At 35.3% G+C, this 20,207-nt stretch overlaps 1 protein-coding gene across 1 annotated transcript in view; it reads left to right on the top strand.

The window, feature by feature from the left end:
* RCF3 (RNA-binding KH domain-containing protein) overlaps window positions 1-20,207 on the top strand; it is a 72,468-nt gene that overhangs the window by 34,391 nt on the left and 17,870 nt on the right. Inside the window, exons 5-6 of the mRNA XM_089831294.1 lie at window positions 3,408-3,484; window positions 3,592-3,700. Coding sequence (XP_089687420.1) covers window positions 3,408-3,484; window positions 3,592-3,700 — 186 coding nt within the window. The remainder of the gene's footprint in view (window positions 1-3,407; window positions 3,485-3,591; window positions 3,701-20,207) is intronic.

Here is a 20,207-nt window from a genome sequence, read left to right as displayed (position 1 = left end):
TTTTGCCCAAAAAATAAAATAAAATAAAAATATAATTGTCTTAAATCTTATTTTATTGATAAGGATTATATATGTTATTATTTATTATTATTATTTTTTGATTGTTTAGAGGCTGAAGCCAAGATTCATTATTATTATTATGTGTCGTGATTAATTATTATTATATATTAAATTTGAGTAGACTCGAACCCTTGACCTCCAGACAAGAGGCTCACAATTTACCATTGTACAGTAGGCTCTTGCCTATTGTTTATTATTATTTCTTATATTTTTTTTATCATTTATTATTTAATAATATTGTATTATCTAAGTTTTATTAAAATTATATCTTAAAATGGGGACACGACAAACTTTCCCTTTAGAGAGATGACAAAAATTGGATGCTTGAGATAGAAGACATAGCCAAGTGCACCTATAAGAAGCTAATTTGCACCTTATATACACACACACACTTCTTTTAAAAGGTAATGTATTTTCTCCAAATATTGAATTCAATTTCTAATTGCATAAAAACATACAATGGATATATGATCTTCAATTTGCTTTAATCTAAAAGATTTTTACCCCAATTTTTATTCAAACCCTAACTGGTTGAATTTTCAAAATTTCTAATTGTTTGTCTGTAAAATTTTCTTGAAGGGTAACCAAAGATTTTAATAGCTTCCATTTGAACATATTTTTCTCTTAAATGGTTTCTAAGGTTTCGAGATCTTGTTGTTTAACATAATTTTTTGCACAAACACATCTAACAATTTCTTCTCCCGAAATTCTTAGAAACACATTAAAAAGTACCAAATCAATTTTTTTCTTCCTACATTTCACAACAGGACGAATTCATAATTTCAACTTCCAAAATTCATGCACAACTTGGTAGACATGAGGATTTTTTTTTGTTTCTTTAATGCTGGTTTTCAAAGAGGTCAGCAAATAGAACAAGAATTGAAACCCTTACTTGATGCCTAAAATGGTTGAGGAGGACGAAGTGGTGGCTGAAAGCTCTAGTGATCTGCTCGTCCAAGGTGATGTACTCCATAATAACTTTCAGTACCTCTTTGCAAACCAGCTTAAACCTTGGCAATTCATAGTTGCTCTTTGAAACCTTAACCAGTTCCTCCCTTTCCTTTTAAATATAGGAATTTTTTAAATAGCAAGGTCAAAATACTTTCTATCTCTTTAATGCTTGAGGCCCTCCATTGACAATCCTGTAATCTTTGCAATGAGATTCTCATCTATAAATAGATTCCTCCCAAAAGGGGTCATTTTCCCTCCCTTCCAATTTTTAGTGAAAATCTTTGTGAGTTTTTTATCCCAGCCTTGTTTCTCTATGTAGGGAGTAAGCCTTCCTCTAACCAATAAATTCTAGACAGTGGCATGCCCCCTCAAACCCTCACAATCGATTGGCTCCACTTGTCACCTTTCACCCACCATCTTAACAAATGCAGTACTAAAGGGCATAGATGAAAAGCAGAAAGTAGAGAAGCAGATGAGCAAACAAAAAAGCCACAAGTACGAAAAGCTTTCTTGGCTACGAAGACATGATATAAGAGGACTACCATTGTTATCATTAACTAATTGGATATTTACTCCCCTTCTGCTAATTCTGTCATACCTTGGCAGGGCAGTGACATCATCATCCAACTTGTCACCCTTATGTCACGTGATCTTTTCCTTTGCCATAGCCCCTTTGTTAGCAAAAAAATCTGCCACCATATTAGTTTCTTGGTCACATTGGCATTGAGACTATTGAGTTTCTCCCCAAAAACTCTAAAGATATTTTCAAAAACAATATCCACTGATAGGGGTCTCTTTAAAAACTCCATTGTTACATTCTGTCCAGATCTCCCACACCAAATGTGGAAAGGTGTAAGACCAATCTAGCCTTAATATCTGATTAGCAGAGGGTACTTTCCATTGGGAGTAAGACTCCAATATAGAATCAAGAAAAACCTGGCTAAGATTCCAAAGCTGCAAAACCTGACATCAAACATCATGAGTAAAAAAAACAGTGGAGGAAGAGATGAGATGCAGATTAAGTCTCAGTCATACATAGATAACATTTGTTGGGTGAAGAGAAGCCCCTTCTACACAAGTTATCTGTTGTTAAAAGTCCATTCCAAAGAAGAATCTAAACAAAAATATTAACTTAAAAAATACGTTTTTTCACCCGCTCTTTTGCCCATAGGAGGATTAGCTGAATGAGAGAGCAGAGACACAGCTGAGGACACTGAAAAACCCCTTGTAGAAGTAGCTTTCCAGATTATTTTATCTTCCGAGCTTAATTGATCTACATAGACCGAGTTGAGGGATAACAGAAGAGGAGAACTGATTTGGGTAAGGTTGACCCACTGATCGTTCTTCCAGTAATCACTAACAAACTGTCCAAATCTTATTTTACATTTATGTATCTGAACAAGGTGACACAAACCCGAAAAGTCAACAATAACAGCACTACAAGAGAGCCTGAAAATGGGGACAAGGCACAAGAAAAGCTTAAGAAAGAGGTTTCGAAGGGATTATCTAGTAGAACAAATGAACCCACTTGTTTCACAACTCATTGCACAAAGGCAAAAGATGAATAGATTTGGAGACTCCTTACTTAGGACACTATGACCTACTTTTCTACTCCCAAGTTGGATGACTAGGATGTCAGATGTAGAGAAAGATTGGATAGTTTGGAATAATAGTCGAATGCCACATCAACGCAATATGATGTTGAACTAGATTCAACAGGAGACAAAAGGTAGTGGTTATAGTCCCTTGGGGAAGAGTGTAGGACCGAGTAAGCTAGCACACAGGATTACCAAGTAAGATGGATGAGTATGTTAGTGCGCTGAGTTGACAGTTGGCGAAGATTAAGAATGCGGTAGCAACATATTAGAAATATTTTAAGAGCTTAGCTAATTTTCAACAAACAAATTTGAAGCAATTGTATTCATCGTTTATGTAGATATTTATTTCATTTTTACATTGATATTTTCTTAGTGAGAATGTGCTTGGTTAATTCTTTATTATTATAAGTTGACAACTAAAATATTTCAAGTTTACCTCATTTATTATAAGCAGCCAGAGGATTGGAGAAACAGTTTTACTCACATAAGGCACAATAAACTTCTAGTAGTAAACATCATTGAGTATTATGGAGGCAAGATTTTTTTATGCAATTTTGGATTAATTATATGTTATTTTAAGCGGTTGAGTTTGATCCCAGAATTTGGTGCCTGTTTATAATAAATTCAACTTGATGCTTTTTGGCATGGTAATAATCCTCTGTAATCTTTCTCATTACTTTAGATATTGTCATTCTCACTTTCTTTGTATTATCTTCCTTTGTGATACTTTCTTTTTATTGGAAGAAAATCATATGCAAGTTATGATTTAAAAGTTTGTTACATATGTAATCAAAGCAGGATGCAGACAGTGGCAGCAGGGTTCTTGAAAATAAGGAAAGATCTGTTCATGAAGCAGCATTAGTGCGATTAGGAAGGTACAAAAGATGTCTGTTACCTTATTCTGTTTGTGACAAGTGCATTATATTGCATTTTCTAAACTCACGATACTTTCAATGCTTTGTTGATTGATGGAATATATCAGATCAGCTGGTGGTGTAGTTACTAAAACTACCGTTGAAGTTGTCATACCAGAATATGCAATTGCAGCACTTACTCGGAAATCTGAGAACAATATTGGTCAAATCAGTGAGGTGAGATTTTTCTTACGTCATAAGGATGCCTTTTATTTCCAATATATTAATATAATTCAAGGTTTACTGTAGCATAGTACATCAATCAAACTGGGATTTAACAGGTAACACTGCTATGCATTTGAAAAATTTGGCAGTAACTAAATGCATTTAAAGATGCAATTTGTTCATTATATGCCTGGTGCTTAATTTGGAGGCCTGGAATTACAGAATGCAGGTTTTGTAATTATGACGAGAGACATAGTTACAATGGCAACAGGGGGTAGAGTATAATGGCATGAGTGTGGTAACAAAAACTCTAAAAGAGCTGACATACAAAATAAAATGCAAAACAAATAAAATATATGACTGACAGAGAAAAGTCTTAATAACTCTACAAAATTATTGTATTTGTGTGTGTGTTTATTTTCATTTAACTATAGCTAATAAATAATCTATGTGAAATAGCTTTGTACTTTGAAATGAAATGAAAGACTTTAATAACGTCCATGAGGCCAAAGCAGCATTTGGGACCCAAAAGCCAGCACACACCCCCGGACAAGATGCCGAGAACTTAAACAAGCTGTAACCTCTTAGTTTAATCTTCTCTCTAACGATGGATTTTTGACAATCAGGTTTGTGGTTCTGTCCAACTGCTTTTCTTCAGATAGGAAGTTTAACCAGATTTGATGTTGTTGTATGCTGCACACCATGATAAAATGATGCTCTGTCTCAACCACTTCCATGTTGCATAATAGGCATTTCCTATTTTGCCACTCTTCTTTTGGCACCAACCATCTACTTGTCTTGTACCTCAAATGGTGAGGGCTAGTTCTAAGTTGGGATATAAGCATTTTTGCTATCCATTCAATATTTGCTCCTATATATGCTTTTTCCTCATGATCTGTTGTGGAGTTAAATTCTTTGTATAATATATTTTTTTTTAGCTCATTGTGCCTTGACCATATGATACTTCAATTTTTTTACCAAACAAACTTCTTTATTTATTCATTGCTAACCAGACACTCTTGAATTAACATCCCATTTTTCCATCCATTTGTCGTTTTGCTTCATGCTTGTGTTCTTTCTCCTATCCAGTCTTTAGAAAAATAAAATAGTAAATAGTTATCCATTTCAGGAAATAATACTATAGAATTAAATATATAATTTAGACATCTATATATTATAGTATTAAGTAGAATAAGAGATAATAAATATAATATGTTATGTTCATTACGTAATTAAAGCTTTGTGTAATATAACCCAATATTCATATTGATTTATACTTTTATTTATTTTTCATGCTATATATTTATCAAATAATTTTAATGAAATCATCATGTGGCTTAGTAAATAAAATAGAAAAAAATTACTTTAGTGAATAAAATAGATGATAGTATCTTAAAATAATTATATGGCTAGTGTTAAATTTTGTAGGATCATTTTCTGCAAATGTAATAACACTACATTATTTCTGTGTTCCAAATGCAGATTCAAATGTATATAAATATGTGTAGAGGAGACATGTCTCATGAAGAGACATGTCTACATGGTATTAGTTAACAATCATTTAGACAATATTAACATTAATATGTGTGTGTGTGTATATATCTATATATATATATAAGTGAACATATTAGAGTTTGTCTAATTTATGATAAACCAATAACCATTATCTCTTGGTTAATTCAATCCGACTGAAGCTACAACATTAGCACTCTCTTTTAGCTAGGGAGGATTGTTATAGAACACATTATGCTCTCAAGCATATAGAGAGGTATCATCTCGATATGATATTCTTGGAATGACATATTTAAGGATATCAACATATATCCGTCAACTTAGATGTTATCTTTTGATATCATCTAAAATATGATTCAATAATAAATATCAATCATATGATATTCATCATACTTATATTCTCTCGGTATGTACATTGGCATCATGATCACGATGCTTACCAAAACAATATGTTATACCCTAGAAGAATTTGCGTTATTTGATCTTCAGCACAATCTAGGACAAAATATAGTCTATCAGATAACAGCCATGATCTCAAAGAAAACAGCATAATGTGGTCCATTATGGCGAGTATCATGATCTCAAGGGAGGATTTGATCAATACGATCATCTCATAAAATAGTGATCTGATTTTGAGAAATCTTACCAATCTCATATTCTTGTGATATGAGCACTGGAATCAACACCAAGATACCTATCAACAAGAATATCATATACTAAAAAGATATGAGCTATTTGATTTCCAACACACTCCAGGACAATACTGAATGTAGTCTATCAGATAACAACCTTGATCTTAGGGACAACAATGTAGTCTCCATTATGACAAGTATCATGATCTCCGATACACTCTAGGACATCAACTTAATGTGGTCTATTGTGATATGTTGGTTATCATGATCTTCAACACATTCCAGGACAAGTTAATGTAGTCTATCATGATAATAGATCAAGAACTCAAGAACATCAAATGTAGTATCACGATCTCCGACACATTTCGGGATAATAATCTTAATATAGTCTATCACAATATGTTTGTTATCATAGTCTTTGACACATTTCAGGACAACAACTTAATGTAGTCCATCATGATAATAGGTCAAGCCATTGTTAAGATTGTCACCTTACAATAGCGACCTCACAACACAAACATTGATGAAAGATCGTCACCTCTCATGATGTTTTCCAATAGATTATGTAGAAACTCACATGATATCCACCATGAACCATGTTAGAGGGTGGAACAAGGGCTTTTACTTTAAACTCCTCTCTCACGGAGAAGAATGCATTACAAGGAATTTCACCTCAAACCTTTCTCCCCCTGAACAAAGATTTTGGGAAGTCGATTCCTCTAGCTGCTCTCTTAGAAGCTCTCTCTATCCAAGGATGCCTGAGATGAATTGCCAGACTCCCCCTGAATCTGATATCAATCTTCCGACTTTTTGGTGACAAGTTGTCACTTCCTCATGATGCACATAGTGGTAGGCCCATCAAAATCATGCAATCATACACATGTATTTTTAGACTCCCTCTTAATATCAATCTTCTGAGCTCCTACGTTGCCTTTGAAGAAGTGTTAGACTCCCTCTTAATGGAAGAATACTCCTCACATGGTCCCCGATCATTGAAGATATTTTTCTCCAAAAACTCATAGATTGAGTCCTGCACTAATGCCTTGGCAGCATACCTAATGCACCATTTTTTTCTTCCTGCAAGAGCATCCTTGGAGACCAAAGAATGGAACAAGAGTACATCAAGGCACATGACTCCTCATTATTCATACGAATAAGCAAGAGGCTATAATAAACAAATAAGTGTAATACTCAAAAATAATAATACTTTTCTGTACATCAACATCCTTGATATAAATTGCTCCATTGAAGATCCATATGCATCAAATCAGAAAATGCCTCCAATGGGGAATGAAACATTGGTTAAGGTAATTATTTACCCCGCACGCCATCCCCCCACACCCCCCCCCCCCCCAATTTAAAATTCCCACACACTTCATTAATCTAGAGTTTTCAATCAATTTGAACCATCAAATGGTCTAGTTCAATAGCTTTGAAAAGAACATCGCTTCCACTTGTAGATGAATAGCCATAATTGTATTCCTATTCAGTCCTCTCAGGATGATCCTTTATGTTCCTGCTCTGGTTCTATACCCATATTAATCTTCCCCAATGACTTTGAAGATATAAGTGTCCTCAAATTTCTTTAATCTTTAATCTTAATTTTTTATTGTTGATCACTTTAGCAATTTCCTTATAGATTTTGATCATATATATGTCTAGGCTATGAACAACAATTTGAATGATGAGACAGATTGACTTTGTTTCCAAATAAACACCCACTCAGGGAAATCAAGATGGGTCATGTCTTTTGACTGTAGAATACCGTTGAATAGTCCTCTACATTCTAGTCAGCAGTAATTTCCAGGACAAGCTTCCAGCTAGAAATCTCTTCTGTGATTTGGGCTTGTGCCTTTAATTCCTCATAATATTTAAATCTTTCCTCATAAATAAAAATATTCTCTTCTTGTTCAATCACATTTGTGTCTCTTGATCATACTGCACAGAAACAATTATATCTTAATATTTGAGAAAGAAGCTACATCTCGCTTTACACTACTAGGAACATCCTTAAACTTAACCACTTCAAACCCATATTTCTTCTTAGAATTATCCTAGTAAGGAATCATTGTCATATCATCATTAGTACCAATGAAGAAATTGAATTCGACATCCTCGTGCTCAACCCCTGTTCTTAGAGGTACAACTCTTATAAACAGAGTACCAACTCGAATGAGCATCAACTCATGTACAGGTAGAGATTGATTAGACAAAACAATTGATGCAATTTTAGTATGATTTATTATCAAACTAATTCTGATCTGATCTCTTTGAAATAATCAATACTGCAGCAGAAGGATTCCATTATACTCAATATAACCACTGTGATTGTTGTATGGAAATGTCGACATTGAGGGATTCATTTTATTGAGATGATATCTCTTTATAGTTAAGTGAGTAGATCAAAAGCGAATGACAGACAAAGTCAAGTCCTCTCAAGAATATGAAATATGTCATGTCATCTTATTTTGATAGTGGATGTAGTTTAATTTATAGAGATGTTGTAACCAATCTTACATAGCCTTTGATTTTCATTTCAACTGAATGAATACTATGAATGCGTCTAAATGTTCATACTGATGGGAATGCATCTCTGACGGACCTATGGCCCATGGATAAATTTTTAATGCTCTTAGCAGAAAATTATTGGAAAATAATTTAGCATTGATTATCTTAGGCATATATCTATGACTACCATTGCATCTACAGAAAACATGTAACTTAAAATAAAAGTCAGAGATAGATAATAAGCTTTCCTATTTGGGTATAACATTGCTCAAGATCTGACTATTTATCGGTTTTTTTTTTTGACGCTTTATGAGAAAGGCTGCTTGTGTGTGAGGGGCGCAGGTGGACAACTTGATATTGGCGTGGAAAAATGCAATGGTGCTGGGGGTTTCTTTTAAATGCATTTATCTACTTCAGCATGCTCACAAGTTAATGTAGTATAGAGTGTCCTCCAGTCTTCTGCGAACTCTTCGGCCAGGCTTGTGCGCATTCCACAAAGATTGGCAGCAGTGTTGTTCTCAACTTAAGTCTTGCTTCTCATACATGTTAGACGACAATAATAACTATGTCCAAGAGACTAACTTGGACTGGTTAGAACATGCCTCAGATCTAGGCCAAGGCTACCTACAAATCATAGAAGAACCGGTTTTCTGTGATGAATTCCAAGGCTCAGATAAGTCCTCAACACAGCTAAGTGAAAGGGAAATATGAATCGGATACCATACAGAATGTCTCTATATTACCCACAATCTTACTATTTCCATTTCAACGATAATATGTTGACCATGTATTGCGTTCCTTTCATAATGTCAATAAATGATATTTACTTATCTACGAGCTTCTTCATAACTCCTGCGATAATGACGATTGCACCTGCAATACTGATAATATTATGGTGAATCATAGTCACTGTCGATAATAGTTCCATTTCTGCGATCAAGTGCTACTTCTAATTTTAGTACATCACTGACAATACATTCTTCTTTCCCATCTCTCTCTCTCTCTCTCTCTCTCTTCATAACCACTGGTCTCTATTGTTTATGCCATTAAGTGTAGCGTTGCTTGTTAAGTGTTGATTCTGCATATAAGGGATCTTCCTTTTTTTGTCTTAATTCTTCTTCTATAAAGAGCTTAAAAAAAGTCAGTGAGTGGAAGCTTTTATCTTTGTGCTTGATGATCTTTCAATCCATCTGATTATTATACGCTCCCAATGTTGATTGGATTTGATTCCTAATGAATGACTCATGATATTTGCGGTATTTCTTTGCCTTATTATGATTGCTTACTATCAACTACTGGTTGACTCAAGTTCTCCTTAATATAGATCGAGAGGTTTTCTTTGTTTACAGATTGAAACAAGTTTGTTTTTTTTTTGAATAGACGAAGGCTAATGGTTACTGTTTTATGATTGCTGATATTTGCCAATTCATATGATAACTTTCATAAGATATTATTAGACATCATTTTGATAATTGTTCTGATCGATTTATCTCCTATACTTCTGCGGCACAAGATATGTGCATTGTATATATTAGTTTCCAATGACAGCCCGTACCCTGTACAGTCCATGATGTCCTTATTCATATCTTTTAATCCTATTCTATAATCGTATTGCATCTTTTCTATTTTCTACATTTGCAGCCTGCAGCTTTGATACCATGTTAAATTTTGTAGGATCGTTTTCTGCAAATGTAATAACACTCCATTATTTCTGCCTGTTCCAAATGCAGATTCGAATGTATATAAATATGTGTAGAGGAGACATGTCTCATGAAAAGACATGTCTCTATGGTGTATAACCATCATCTCTAGGTAAATTTAATCCGAGTGAAGCTACAACATTAACAACTAGATGTATAGTTAATTTTAATTACAGTGAAAGATAGAATATGAATCTATAACTGATAACGCGAATGATGTATAATTGATCAAATTATCTAGTAAAGTGCACAAGCATATGGTTGCGGGCTTTCTCAGTAATTGCATGGTCCAAAGTACTGTGGTGGGTCTTTAGATGCTCAATGAGAAAAGTCTTCAAATTGGGTGTTTCACTGGAAAAGCAAAAATCCGTTCTACAAGGTGTTGACATTGCTAGCAAGGAAGTGGGTGTTGCTGCCCATGAAATTGCTCAAGGTAAAATAGTTTTTGCTAATGTGAAGGGCCCAATATTAAGGAATTTTTGAGAACGTAGTGCGGGAGAGGGAGAAGACTAGAGTTTCAGCAACTATGGAATGGCTGGAAGACTAGAGTTTCAGCAACTATGGTATGGCTGAGGAGCCTAGTCCTAGGTCTTTCAAGGGCAAAGAAGATATGGGAGTCGTGCATGGTGTCCAGTTAGTAGGGCTATGTGCAAACCAAAAGAAAAAATTCAAATAGTAAGAGGCAACCGAGGCAAAAAGAAATTCAAAGGTACAAACAACCTCCTCAAAATTAGTGGGCATTTTTCAAGATTTTCTTAAGGCAAGGTGGTGGTTAAAAGGGCCTAGGAGTAAGAATATGAAACCAAAGATATAGAAACTAGTGACAATGTAGGAACAATAAAGAATAAATATAGTCCACAACCAAATGGTAATTGCATGAATAGAAGACTAGGAATGGAGAGAGGCGGTTAAATTGTACAAGGAAAAGGCATTCTTTTTTAATGAAATTGGTAGTAGAGTGGTCAAAATTCTCGAGGATACAGAAATGGTGTGATAGTCAGTGGGGTAAGAACTTTATTCTCAACACCTTCACTTATGGTTTCTATTTATTTAATTACTTGTGAAAATGCCCAATAAAAATAACGAATTTTGCATAATGAAGCATTTTTTTTTTGTGTGGGATGGGTTTTTAAATTAAAGATTGGTTTCCAAATTTTGACATAGTAAAGACAACAATAAAGGAAGTGTCTGTCTGGATTTGGCTCTATAATCTCTGACAAAAATATTGGGAGATTGAAATCCAAAAAATCATAGGTAATATACTAGGCAATGCGACTAAGGTGGATGGGGCAATTTATCAGAAAGATCCCAGTATGTATGTTATAATTTGCAGCTTTTGGAAACCCTATTCGCCTCTTTCTCACATTGTTGAAATTTGGTTAGATGGAGTTTGTTTGCAAGAGATTGAAATAGAACATATAGTTGAAAAGATGGTTACTTGGAGACCCGTCTCCCCAAACACGTCTCAGTGAATTTTTGCGTCTTTGGAGACCTCAAAAAAGATTGGAGACTTAATGACGAAGTCTCCTAGTCTCCTAATCCAAAAAGTGAAGTCTCCATGAAGTCTCTTGATAAAAAATAAACTTAAAATATAATATTAAATTATTTTATGCATTTAGCCCTTATTTTAATGTTTTTTAACGCAAAAATTAAGATCAATGACAATTTAATTGATTTTGAGAGCATGATAGCTGAAGACCTTGAGATAGATGATCACAACCTTGTGGAGTAGATGATAGTACCATCAACATACTAGTACTAGATAGATTTTTGGTTTGTTTACTGTACTAAGTTTATTCATTTTTGTTTGCATATTGGCAATTTAACATCAAACTATACTTCTTAAAATTTAAAATTTGAATATGTAATGATAATATCAATGATTATCAATCTGATATGATAATGATCATATGCAATATTCAGAAAACAAGTATCACTATGAGATATAGTAATGTGATTATGCGAGTTTTGAAATATTTGACTCTATATTAATGTGCCATTACTATTATTATTTAGTAGTCATTTGGTTTTACAGTATTACTATTTTTGTATTTGGTATTAGACTTTTTAAACCATTAAAAAAAATTGCCGTCTCCAAGTACCCCCGTCTCCTATTTTTGAAAAATTGTCGTATCGGTACTAGTACTAGTACTGGAGACCTCCAAGTCTCCCCGTCCCTCGGTGACCTTGGTTCAAAACTTAAGGCATGCAAGGAAGTGGGTCATTTAGAAGAGGACTTCATTCAGGATAAGAATGTTAATGAAGAAGATTAAATCTTTATTGAAGGAAGTGACCCTAACAATCAAGGACAATTCAATCCCAAAGCTAGTAGAGGTAGAAGCAACTGAGGATTCTACAATGGGAAATTAAAGCAACTTGTTGTAAGACTAGGGATTGAACGTTATCCAAATAGAGAAGGCTAATGAGGGTTTCGAACAAAAAAATGAGAGCATTATTTGGAGTAAGTACAATACGATCACTAAGATTAATATTGAGACCAGGCTAGAGGTAATGGAGAACAATGAAAGAAATCCAAAATTGCCTCAAGTGCCCAAGCTAGGTCAAATAGAAGCAATTGATCCAATGGAAAGCTTGGGCATTGTGAAGGAGAGAGATTTAGTTTAGGTTAATGATAAAGAATTGGAGGAGATATGGGACAATGAATCCGTGAAAGAATTAAACAAATTTTCTGAACTCCAAGCTCGGGATATGCTCTAGAATTGCAAAAGGTGTGGATGCTTCAGAGGAAGAAGACCGGATGAATGTGCATTTTAGACATACATGTCTCTCTTGCTAAAGAGAACACTTTTATAGTACAAACTACAAAGAATTGGAAATGAGTCCTCTTCTTCGGTACCTTCATCCAAAGGAATCTCAGACTCCCTTTTAGATGTAGATAATGACTTCTTCTGTTTGGGGGATTCCCAAGATATCATGGAAACTCAAGTCATCAATCAAACTCAAGCTTTCCCTTTGAAGGTTGAAATTGGAAAAAAGAAAAAGTGAGCTTTAAAGTTGACTAGGCTGAAATTTGAGCTGGTTGGAAATGCTAAGGGTTTGAGTAATCTTTGATTGGGGAAGGATTCTCCCTTCTACACATCTTATGAAAATCCTATAGCGGGATGTCAAGGGCTGCAATGCTTGTGAAAAGAGGCGTTTGATCAAGTGTGAATTCAATTAGGCAGGATTAGATGTGATGCTGATCCAATACACGAAATTGAACAAGATGGAAATGGAAAGACTGATGAAAAGCTAGAAACTTTGGAAGGGCTCCTTTGTAGAAGTTGGAGGTGCTTTAGAAGGGTTGGGGATGGTATGGATCACAAACACAATGAAAGTAGAGATAAAATGTCAATATAAAAATTGGCAATTGCTAAAGCTTTTTTCTGCTTGCATTGCAGAAATATCTCGACATTTTCAATAGTTATTGGTCGACTAATGTTATACAAAAGAGAAGAGTATGGAAAGGAATCTTTGCAAAACTAAGAGATCAATATTAAAGTGGTGATCTTAGGAGGTGATTATGATGCAAAAGGTGAATTTGGGGTTTTTGGAACAAACTAAATAGAGTTTCAAAATTTGTGAGAAGGAACGGAGTTTGGGAGATTCATTGTAGTGATGGAACATTCTCATGGATTGACAGGAGATAATGTTTCCTCAATATTGTAGAAATATGGACCAAATTTTTTAGCTGGAGATTTTGCAAAATTTACAAGTGATTTTGGAAGCAAAGGTCCTCTCCATTACAGGATCAAATCATTATCCTATCTCCTTGATGTTATAAAATTATTCTGTTCCCATTCGATGTCCCTTAAAAGTTGAGAAAATGTGGTTTAGGGATGAAAGTCTAAAAGATCTAGTTGTACAGTGGTTGAAGTCAGATTTTGACTAGAAAAGTAAGAAGGCCTCTGTGTTCTTTAAGAGATTACAATTCTTGAAACAAAAAATGAAGGAATGGAACATGGATGACTTAAAACATTTTTGAAGAAAAACTACAATCAGAGAGGAAATTGGAAGAACTTTGTAGTAAGGTTATTCAGAAGGGTGTGGAGGAGTTTGATTTCAAGGAGATGAAGGCTTTGGATTTTCAATACTCGGAAGTGTTGGTATGGGAGGAAATGCATAGGAGGCGATCAAGGGAATGTTGTCTTAAAAAGGAGGATTAAAATAGAATGTTCTTTCATAATTCGGTCAATACAAGGAGGTTAAATTTAATTTATGCAATCAAGAAGAGTGATAGACAATGAGTAAGGGAGAAATCAGAAATCGACTGGGAGACAATAGGATTATTCAAGAATTTTTTGACAACATAAATTGATCATTCTATAGACCAAGAGATAATCCTCTCAATAAGTCCAACAATTATCACTACAAATCAGAACTATATGCTGCAGGTTGTGGTTAGTTAGAGTAGGTGAAAGTGGCTCTTTTTTTTCAATTGAAGTTGACAATACTTTAGGTCCAAATGAATTTCCTTCTTTATTTTTTCATTGCCTTTGGGACCTATTTGGGAAAGAGATGTGGAATGTGGTTGAAGAGTCAAGGCAGGATTGTGCGAAGCTGAAAGACTTAAACTATAATATGATAGCTTTGATCTTGAAAAAAGAAGAGGTACAAATTTTTGAAGTCTTTAGATCAATTTCTTTGTGCAATACAATTTATAGGATTATCTCTAAGTCATGGCTAAAAGACTAAAAAGGGTTTTAGGCAATTTTATGTCAGGAGAACAAAGTGGATTTGCTTGCACTAGATCAATTGTAGAACGAATTATCATAGCACAAGAGGCCATTCACTCAATAAAAAGTGCTAGAATGGAGAGGATGTTTGTGAAACTTGACATACGAAATGCTCGTGACCAAGTTGATAGGAAATTTCTGTTGAAGGTGATGGAGCACTTTCATTGTTGTACTTTGGAACTCTTGGGTTTGAAGTTGCATATGCAGCCCTCACTTCTCAATTATGGTAAATGGGTCACGATAGGGAGATCCCATCTGCCTCTTTTTGTTTATCATCATGCTAGAGGTGTTAGGGCATTTGATCCATGATAAGAGGAGGGTGAGCTTTGGGAAGAGTTGAAAGTGGCTAAAGGAGTGGAAAGTACTCCTCATCTATAGTTTGTGGATGACACCTTTTTGGGGAATCCTTGCATAGAGAAGCAAGATTAATGAAGACAACACTAGGTGCATATAGTAAAGGTTTGGGCCAAAACATCAATTGGAACAAATCAAAGCTATTTGTCTTCAATACCATGATTGAAAAACAACTTGAGATTTTGAGGATCTTGGGGATTACAATTGGATCTTTACTAGGGAAGTTTCTAGGCATACCCCTCTTTGTAAGGTATAGGTAGGTCGAATATTTGGAAGTGGAAGAGTAGTTGGCTTTCTTTTGTAGAGCATATAATGATGCTAAACTTTGTGGTATGAGCCATACTCCTCTTCTCCATGTCCTATTTAAAAATTCTATCTAAAATTACTAAAGGAATGAAAAAGTGTTTCTAGAATGGCTACCATACTCAAGATAAAATTCCATTGTTGGCCTGGGATAAGATTTAATAATTTATCATCCCAAATATGTGGATGGTATTGGGATATGTAATTGGTATCTAAGGGCCTGTTTGGTTGCTAGCATAGGAATTGAAAATTAGAATAGAAAAATGGAATGAGATTGGAAATGGGGAATGGGAATAGAAAAGGGCAATTCCAATTCTGTTTGGTTCACTTGGAATTCAACTGGGAATATGTTAATCCATTTTTTGGTTGTACAAAAATGGAATAGGAATAAGGTTAAGTTTTGTATTTTAAAAAATATTTCCCCTAAATTTTTTTGTTTTAATTTATTGTTCTTTGGTTAATTTTTTCAATAATGGTAAAAAGGTTAATTTATTTTTCGTTTTTATTTTATTCATTAAAGTTAATGATAAATATAATTTATTTCATTTTTTAAAACAAATAGATATAATAATAAAATGTTATTAAAAAAAATGGTAAAAAAATTGTTAAAAATAAAAAAAATTGTTAAAAATTAAAAATTAAAAAGAAAAATCAGATTGGGAATAGGAATGGCCTATTCCAATAACAGATTTTTTTTGGCACAGACGTTCATTTTAGGGGCAAAATTGGAATGTCTTCCTATTCCCAATTCTGATTATACGTACCAAACAGCAAATATAAGACATATTCTAATTTTCTCTTCATATTCCAGTCCTATTCCAGCAACCAAACAGATCCTAATGGATGAAGCTGGGGGGCAAACTTATTTGGAGCTTGTTCCCAAATTCAGAAAAAAAGGGGCAAGGACTCTGCTAGCCAAGTATTTGGACAGTCAAGAGAGGGTTTTAATGATTGAGAACCATGCTAAAAGCTTTTCTAGATGGAACATCATTCTTTCTTATAGATCATTAATAACTAACCACATGTCATGGATGTTAGAAATGGTCAATTTGCAGATTTTTGGAATGACCCTCGGGATGGATTAAGAAATTCTCTATCCATGATAGGTTTAGAGAGCTGAAACAAATAATTAGAGCTTGTTGGTAAACAGATTTGTCACAGTAGAATTGGCCCAACGGAGTGTGTGGCAAACCGTTCACAACAGTTGGATAGGCCCTTGATATCCGGCCTTCCTCTGCGTTTGGAGGGGCAGCTCCCTCATATGATATAATTTCGAAGCTTTTCAAATAGATATAAAATTAAAATTGAAGGGGGAGAAAGCTCATGATGACGAATGCACCACACGACTTCAAGGCTTTCCCAAACTACTAAATTAAAATTGCTAATAACAATGATCAAGATCTACGCTTGAAAAACTATTACTAGCACAACGCTGATCCACAGATTCATAAACATCTACACCATACCGTGAGAATGCTCACTACAAAGAGAATCAACATTTGAAACAATTTAGATTCAAAAAGAGGGAACTCAAAGTGCACATTCCATTATTTTCTTGCACCAAGAAAGCAATAGAGATTTTTCAATTCAGAGATAAAAAGTGTACATACTTTCCAAAATTTATCCTTAGATCAAAATCTCAGCATAGTGTTCCCCTATTTTTCCAACCAAAAAGTCCCCCCCCTTTTACAAAGCCAAAAGGTGTCCTTATATAGACATAGAGGTTAATAACTACCTCTCTGAGGTTAATAACCACCTCCCAAATACGTGATTTGGGTGAGGTTAATTAACCTCTACAAAATTAACCTATATGACCTGAATCTTGGATTTTAGATATTTTGAGGGGGTGGGGAATTGAATAATTGATCCTTATTGATCCCTCTGAAAATGACATAAACAATGACTGATCTGGTCCACTTCAACCTTTACTTTGTTTATTCGTCTCCCTTAACCTCTTATACATCCCCCTTTCCTCCAATATCTTGACACCCATGGACCTGCCAAGCGTCATAACAGTGGCTTGAGGATTGGTGCCTAATGAAGCATTAAAAGGTGGAACCATCAATGACTCTGAGAGCATCCACCTGAGAGCATCCACTCCCAATACATGGTAATTTTGATCCACCACACGCTAAACTTGATAGCCTCCATGATAATGCCAAATGGTCATCACAGTGTCCTTGTAGAACTGCTGCAATGATGAGCTGTCGTTCCTATGCTTTGGAACATTATCAATGTTTCGGTTTGTCTTCTTTTCACTAACTCCTAGTCTAGGGTCACCAAACACACCATCCCCAATGTACGAACCTTTGGGCTTGATTTCTTTCTACAAACCCTCATTTGCAACTTCATTCATTGTTCTACTTATGCGGTTATGATCGGTGGAATGAATAATTCTCGTGGGCACAGGGCTCTTGCTCTCCACTTTTTTCAGAGTTCAAGGAAGAATGTATCAGTGGCCTTGCTTAGAATTCTGGCATTATTCTCAGCATCAGCAAAATCTAGAATCTCTCATGCTTGAGTGTATGTCTTCCACAGAAACACGCACATCTGGGAGGAAATTGATGAGAAACATGAGAGCAATCTGAACTGAAACAGCCCAGGGAGAGCTGAATAATCATTTTAATAAAGCAAACTGCTGTCATTTTCCAACACGCTTTCGTGGCATCTTCAAAATGCTTCCCTACGTCAGCTAAAAGTTTATTTTCCTGAATTGCGGCACACTTTGGTAAGAAAGCAACTAGAGTTGTGTAGTTAAACTCTCCACTACAGTTTCCTTCTCTAATTAGGCTCCGCGCGTTAACAATGGATCACTTATTAGTTATCCATAGGCTTTTGGAGTCTCCTCAACCTTGTTGTCGTCAAGGAAATTCATGGCGGCCATTTCCAGTGTCTTGAACTTGAACACTATCTGATCCTAAGAAAGTGCTTCCTCTCAGTTGTCTTCCCAAGGCGCCAAATGTCCATTTCAAGAATCAATGGATTAACCAGATGTTTTCTGCCATGGAGTTTTGTAATATACCGATGAGGTTGAAAAGAGGCATTACGTGTGTAAGCCTGTTGCATTTCATCATGAGGCTCCATAATTTATTCATATCTCTCCATCGGGTTTGAAGATCACAATGACATTGATCATGAGATATACTTAAGAAACCGCATGCTCTTAAACTGACAAAGTCTTGTTTTCTTTTCACCGCTCAGATATCTTTGTCAAAGATGTGCTAAGACAATGTTCATGTGGATTGAGCATTTAGTCAAACAGTTTGCGAATCTTGGGTCAAGATAATTCCCATTGCTTCTTAATTTCTGGGCGACTTCCCACACACACCCTACACATATAATATTGTGTTTCATATTACAGTGATCGGGCTACCTATACGTATCCTTTGTTTTGATTTTCGAAGGTAAAACCAGATGCTGATGGTTGTATCATATGCGGTGGACTTTGAGGGCTGACTCATTCCACTCATACCTTCATAAGGAAATTTCCTTCGCTGGCCACGGGATTTTCTTTTGCATTGGGCAGCTGTGAAACTCAAGCTCGGGCATTGGATCATCCCATCATGTTTTTTTTTCTCTGGTGTAAGCAGGAACATCCTATTGAGCTAAACTTGTGCATCATATGCTCTTCTTTGCATATCGGGTTCCCATTTATACCTTTGGCACTCATGTTTTCTCCAATTAGAAATCCACGGGCATCATTACATGGTTCCTCCACTGGTGACTGCGCGAATTTGTTTAATGTATTCGTGTATGAACAAAGCATAGTCCTCTTCAAGTGGTCGTGGGTCAATGACTATAGCTCCAAGTTTTCATTACTTGCACACCACAAACAATCAAACTTTTTATTGCGGATTTGACATATTTTTAACTGATCCACCTATTCTTCTTTGGCGTCACCGTCTTAGTCCATAAACTCGATGACCAACCACAACTCACCCCTGTCAATACCTTCAACTTGACGCCTTTCTCATGTTCTTCTCCGCAATATCATTACAGCTGATTCTAGATTCAACTTTCTTGTTGCCACAGCAATAGTCGGCAGGCCATCGTTGCTCGGTAGATAAGCTAGTAACACCAGGAACTCCTACAAGAGCATCCTTCAAATCATCTAATTCAACTAGTTGCATGACTTCCAATACAAAATGCTTCTTTGACTTAGAATCTATTTCAGGTGCAAAGCGTAACCAAACTGAATAAAGCAGTGACATCATGAACACTAACTTGTGGAGAGTGGATATCATTCTACTCACAGTAGCCTGATATTCGGGTAAATGTTTTTCTTGTGCTTTCGAGAATCTAGAGATTCGTATATCTCCCTCAATACAACCTCCGGTCTTTCTTCCCGCAAGAACATCCATTAGTGTTATCTTTCCAGCTCTACTGACACCCATCAAAGCTGTTAAAACTCCTAGCCTGAAAATTCTTATCACGTCTCTCAGCCGTTGAAGCCTTTTCTCTGTCACCCTCTCTCATTTCATTTCCATAGGCATGTCAACAAAATACTGGATATCTTGGAAAGGTAATATCATTCCGCGTTTTGCATCTATGGACTTGGCAGAATCAGAACCTTTATACTATCATCAAATGCCTAGGCTTGTTGGTAAACAGATTTCCAAAATCCATCAGCATGTTACTTTTCTTTTGTAACCTTCAATATGTCTTCTATCTGGGCACCCACGTCGAAGAGGTTAAGAAAAACGTGTTTTTGGACATTATCATTAACCTATTAGAGAGGTTAAGAAAAACGTATTTTTGGTGGTTAACATTAACC

This window comes from Cupressus sempervirens, chromosome 5 (assembly GCF_028749045.1).
Source record: "Cupressus sempervirens isolate cs-2001-9-10 chromosome 5, ASM2874904v1, whole genome shotgun sequence".
Classification (NCBI taxonomy): domain Eukaryota; kingdom Viridiplantae; phylum Streptophyta; class Pinopsida; order Cupressales; family Cupressaceae; genus Cupressus; species Cupressus sempervirens.
Note: the sequence above shows the minus strand (reverse complement) of the source record. Positions and strands in the feature narration are given on the sequence as shown.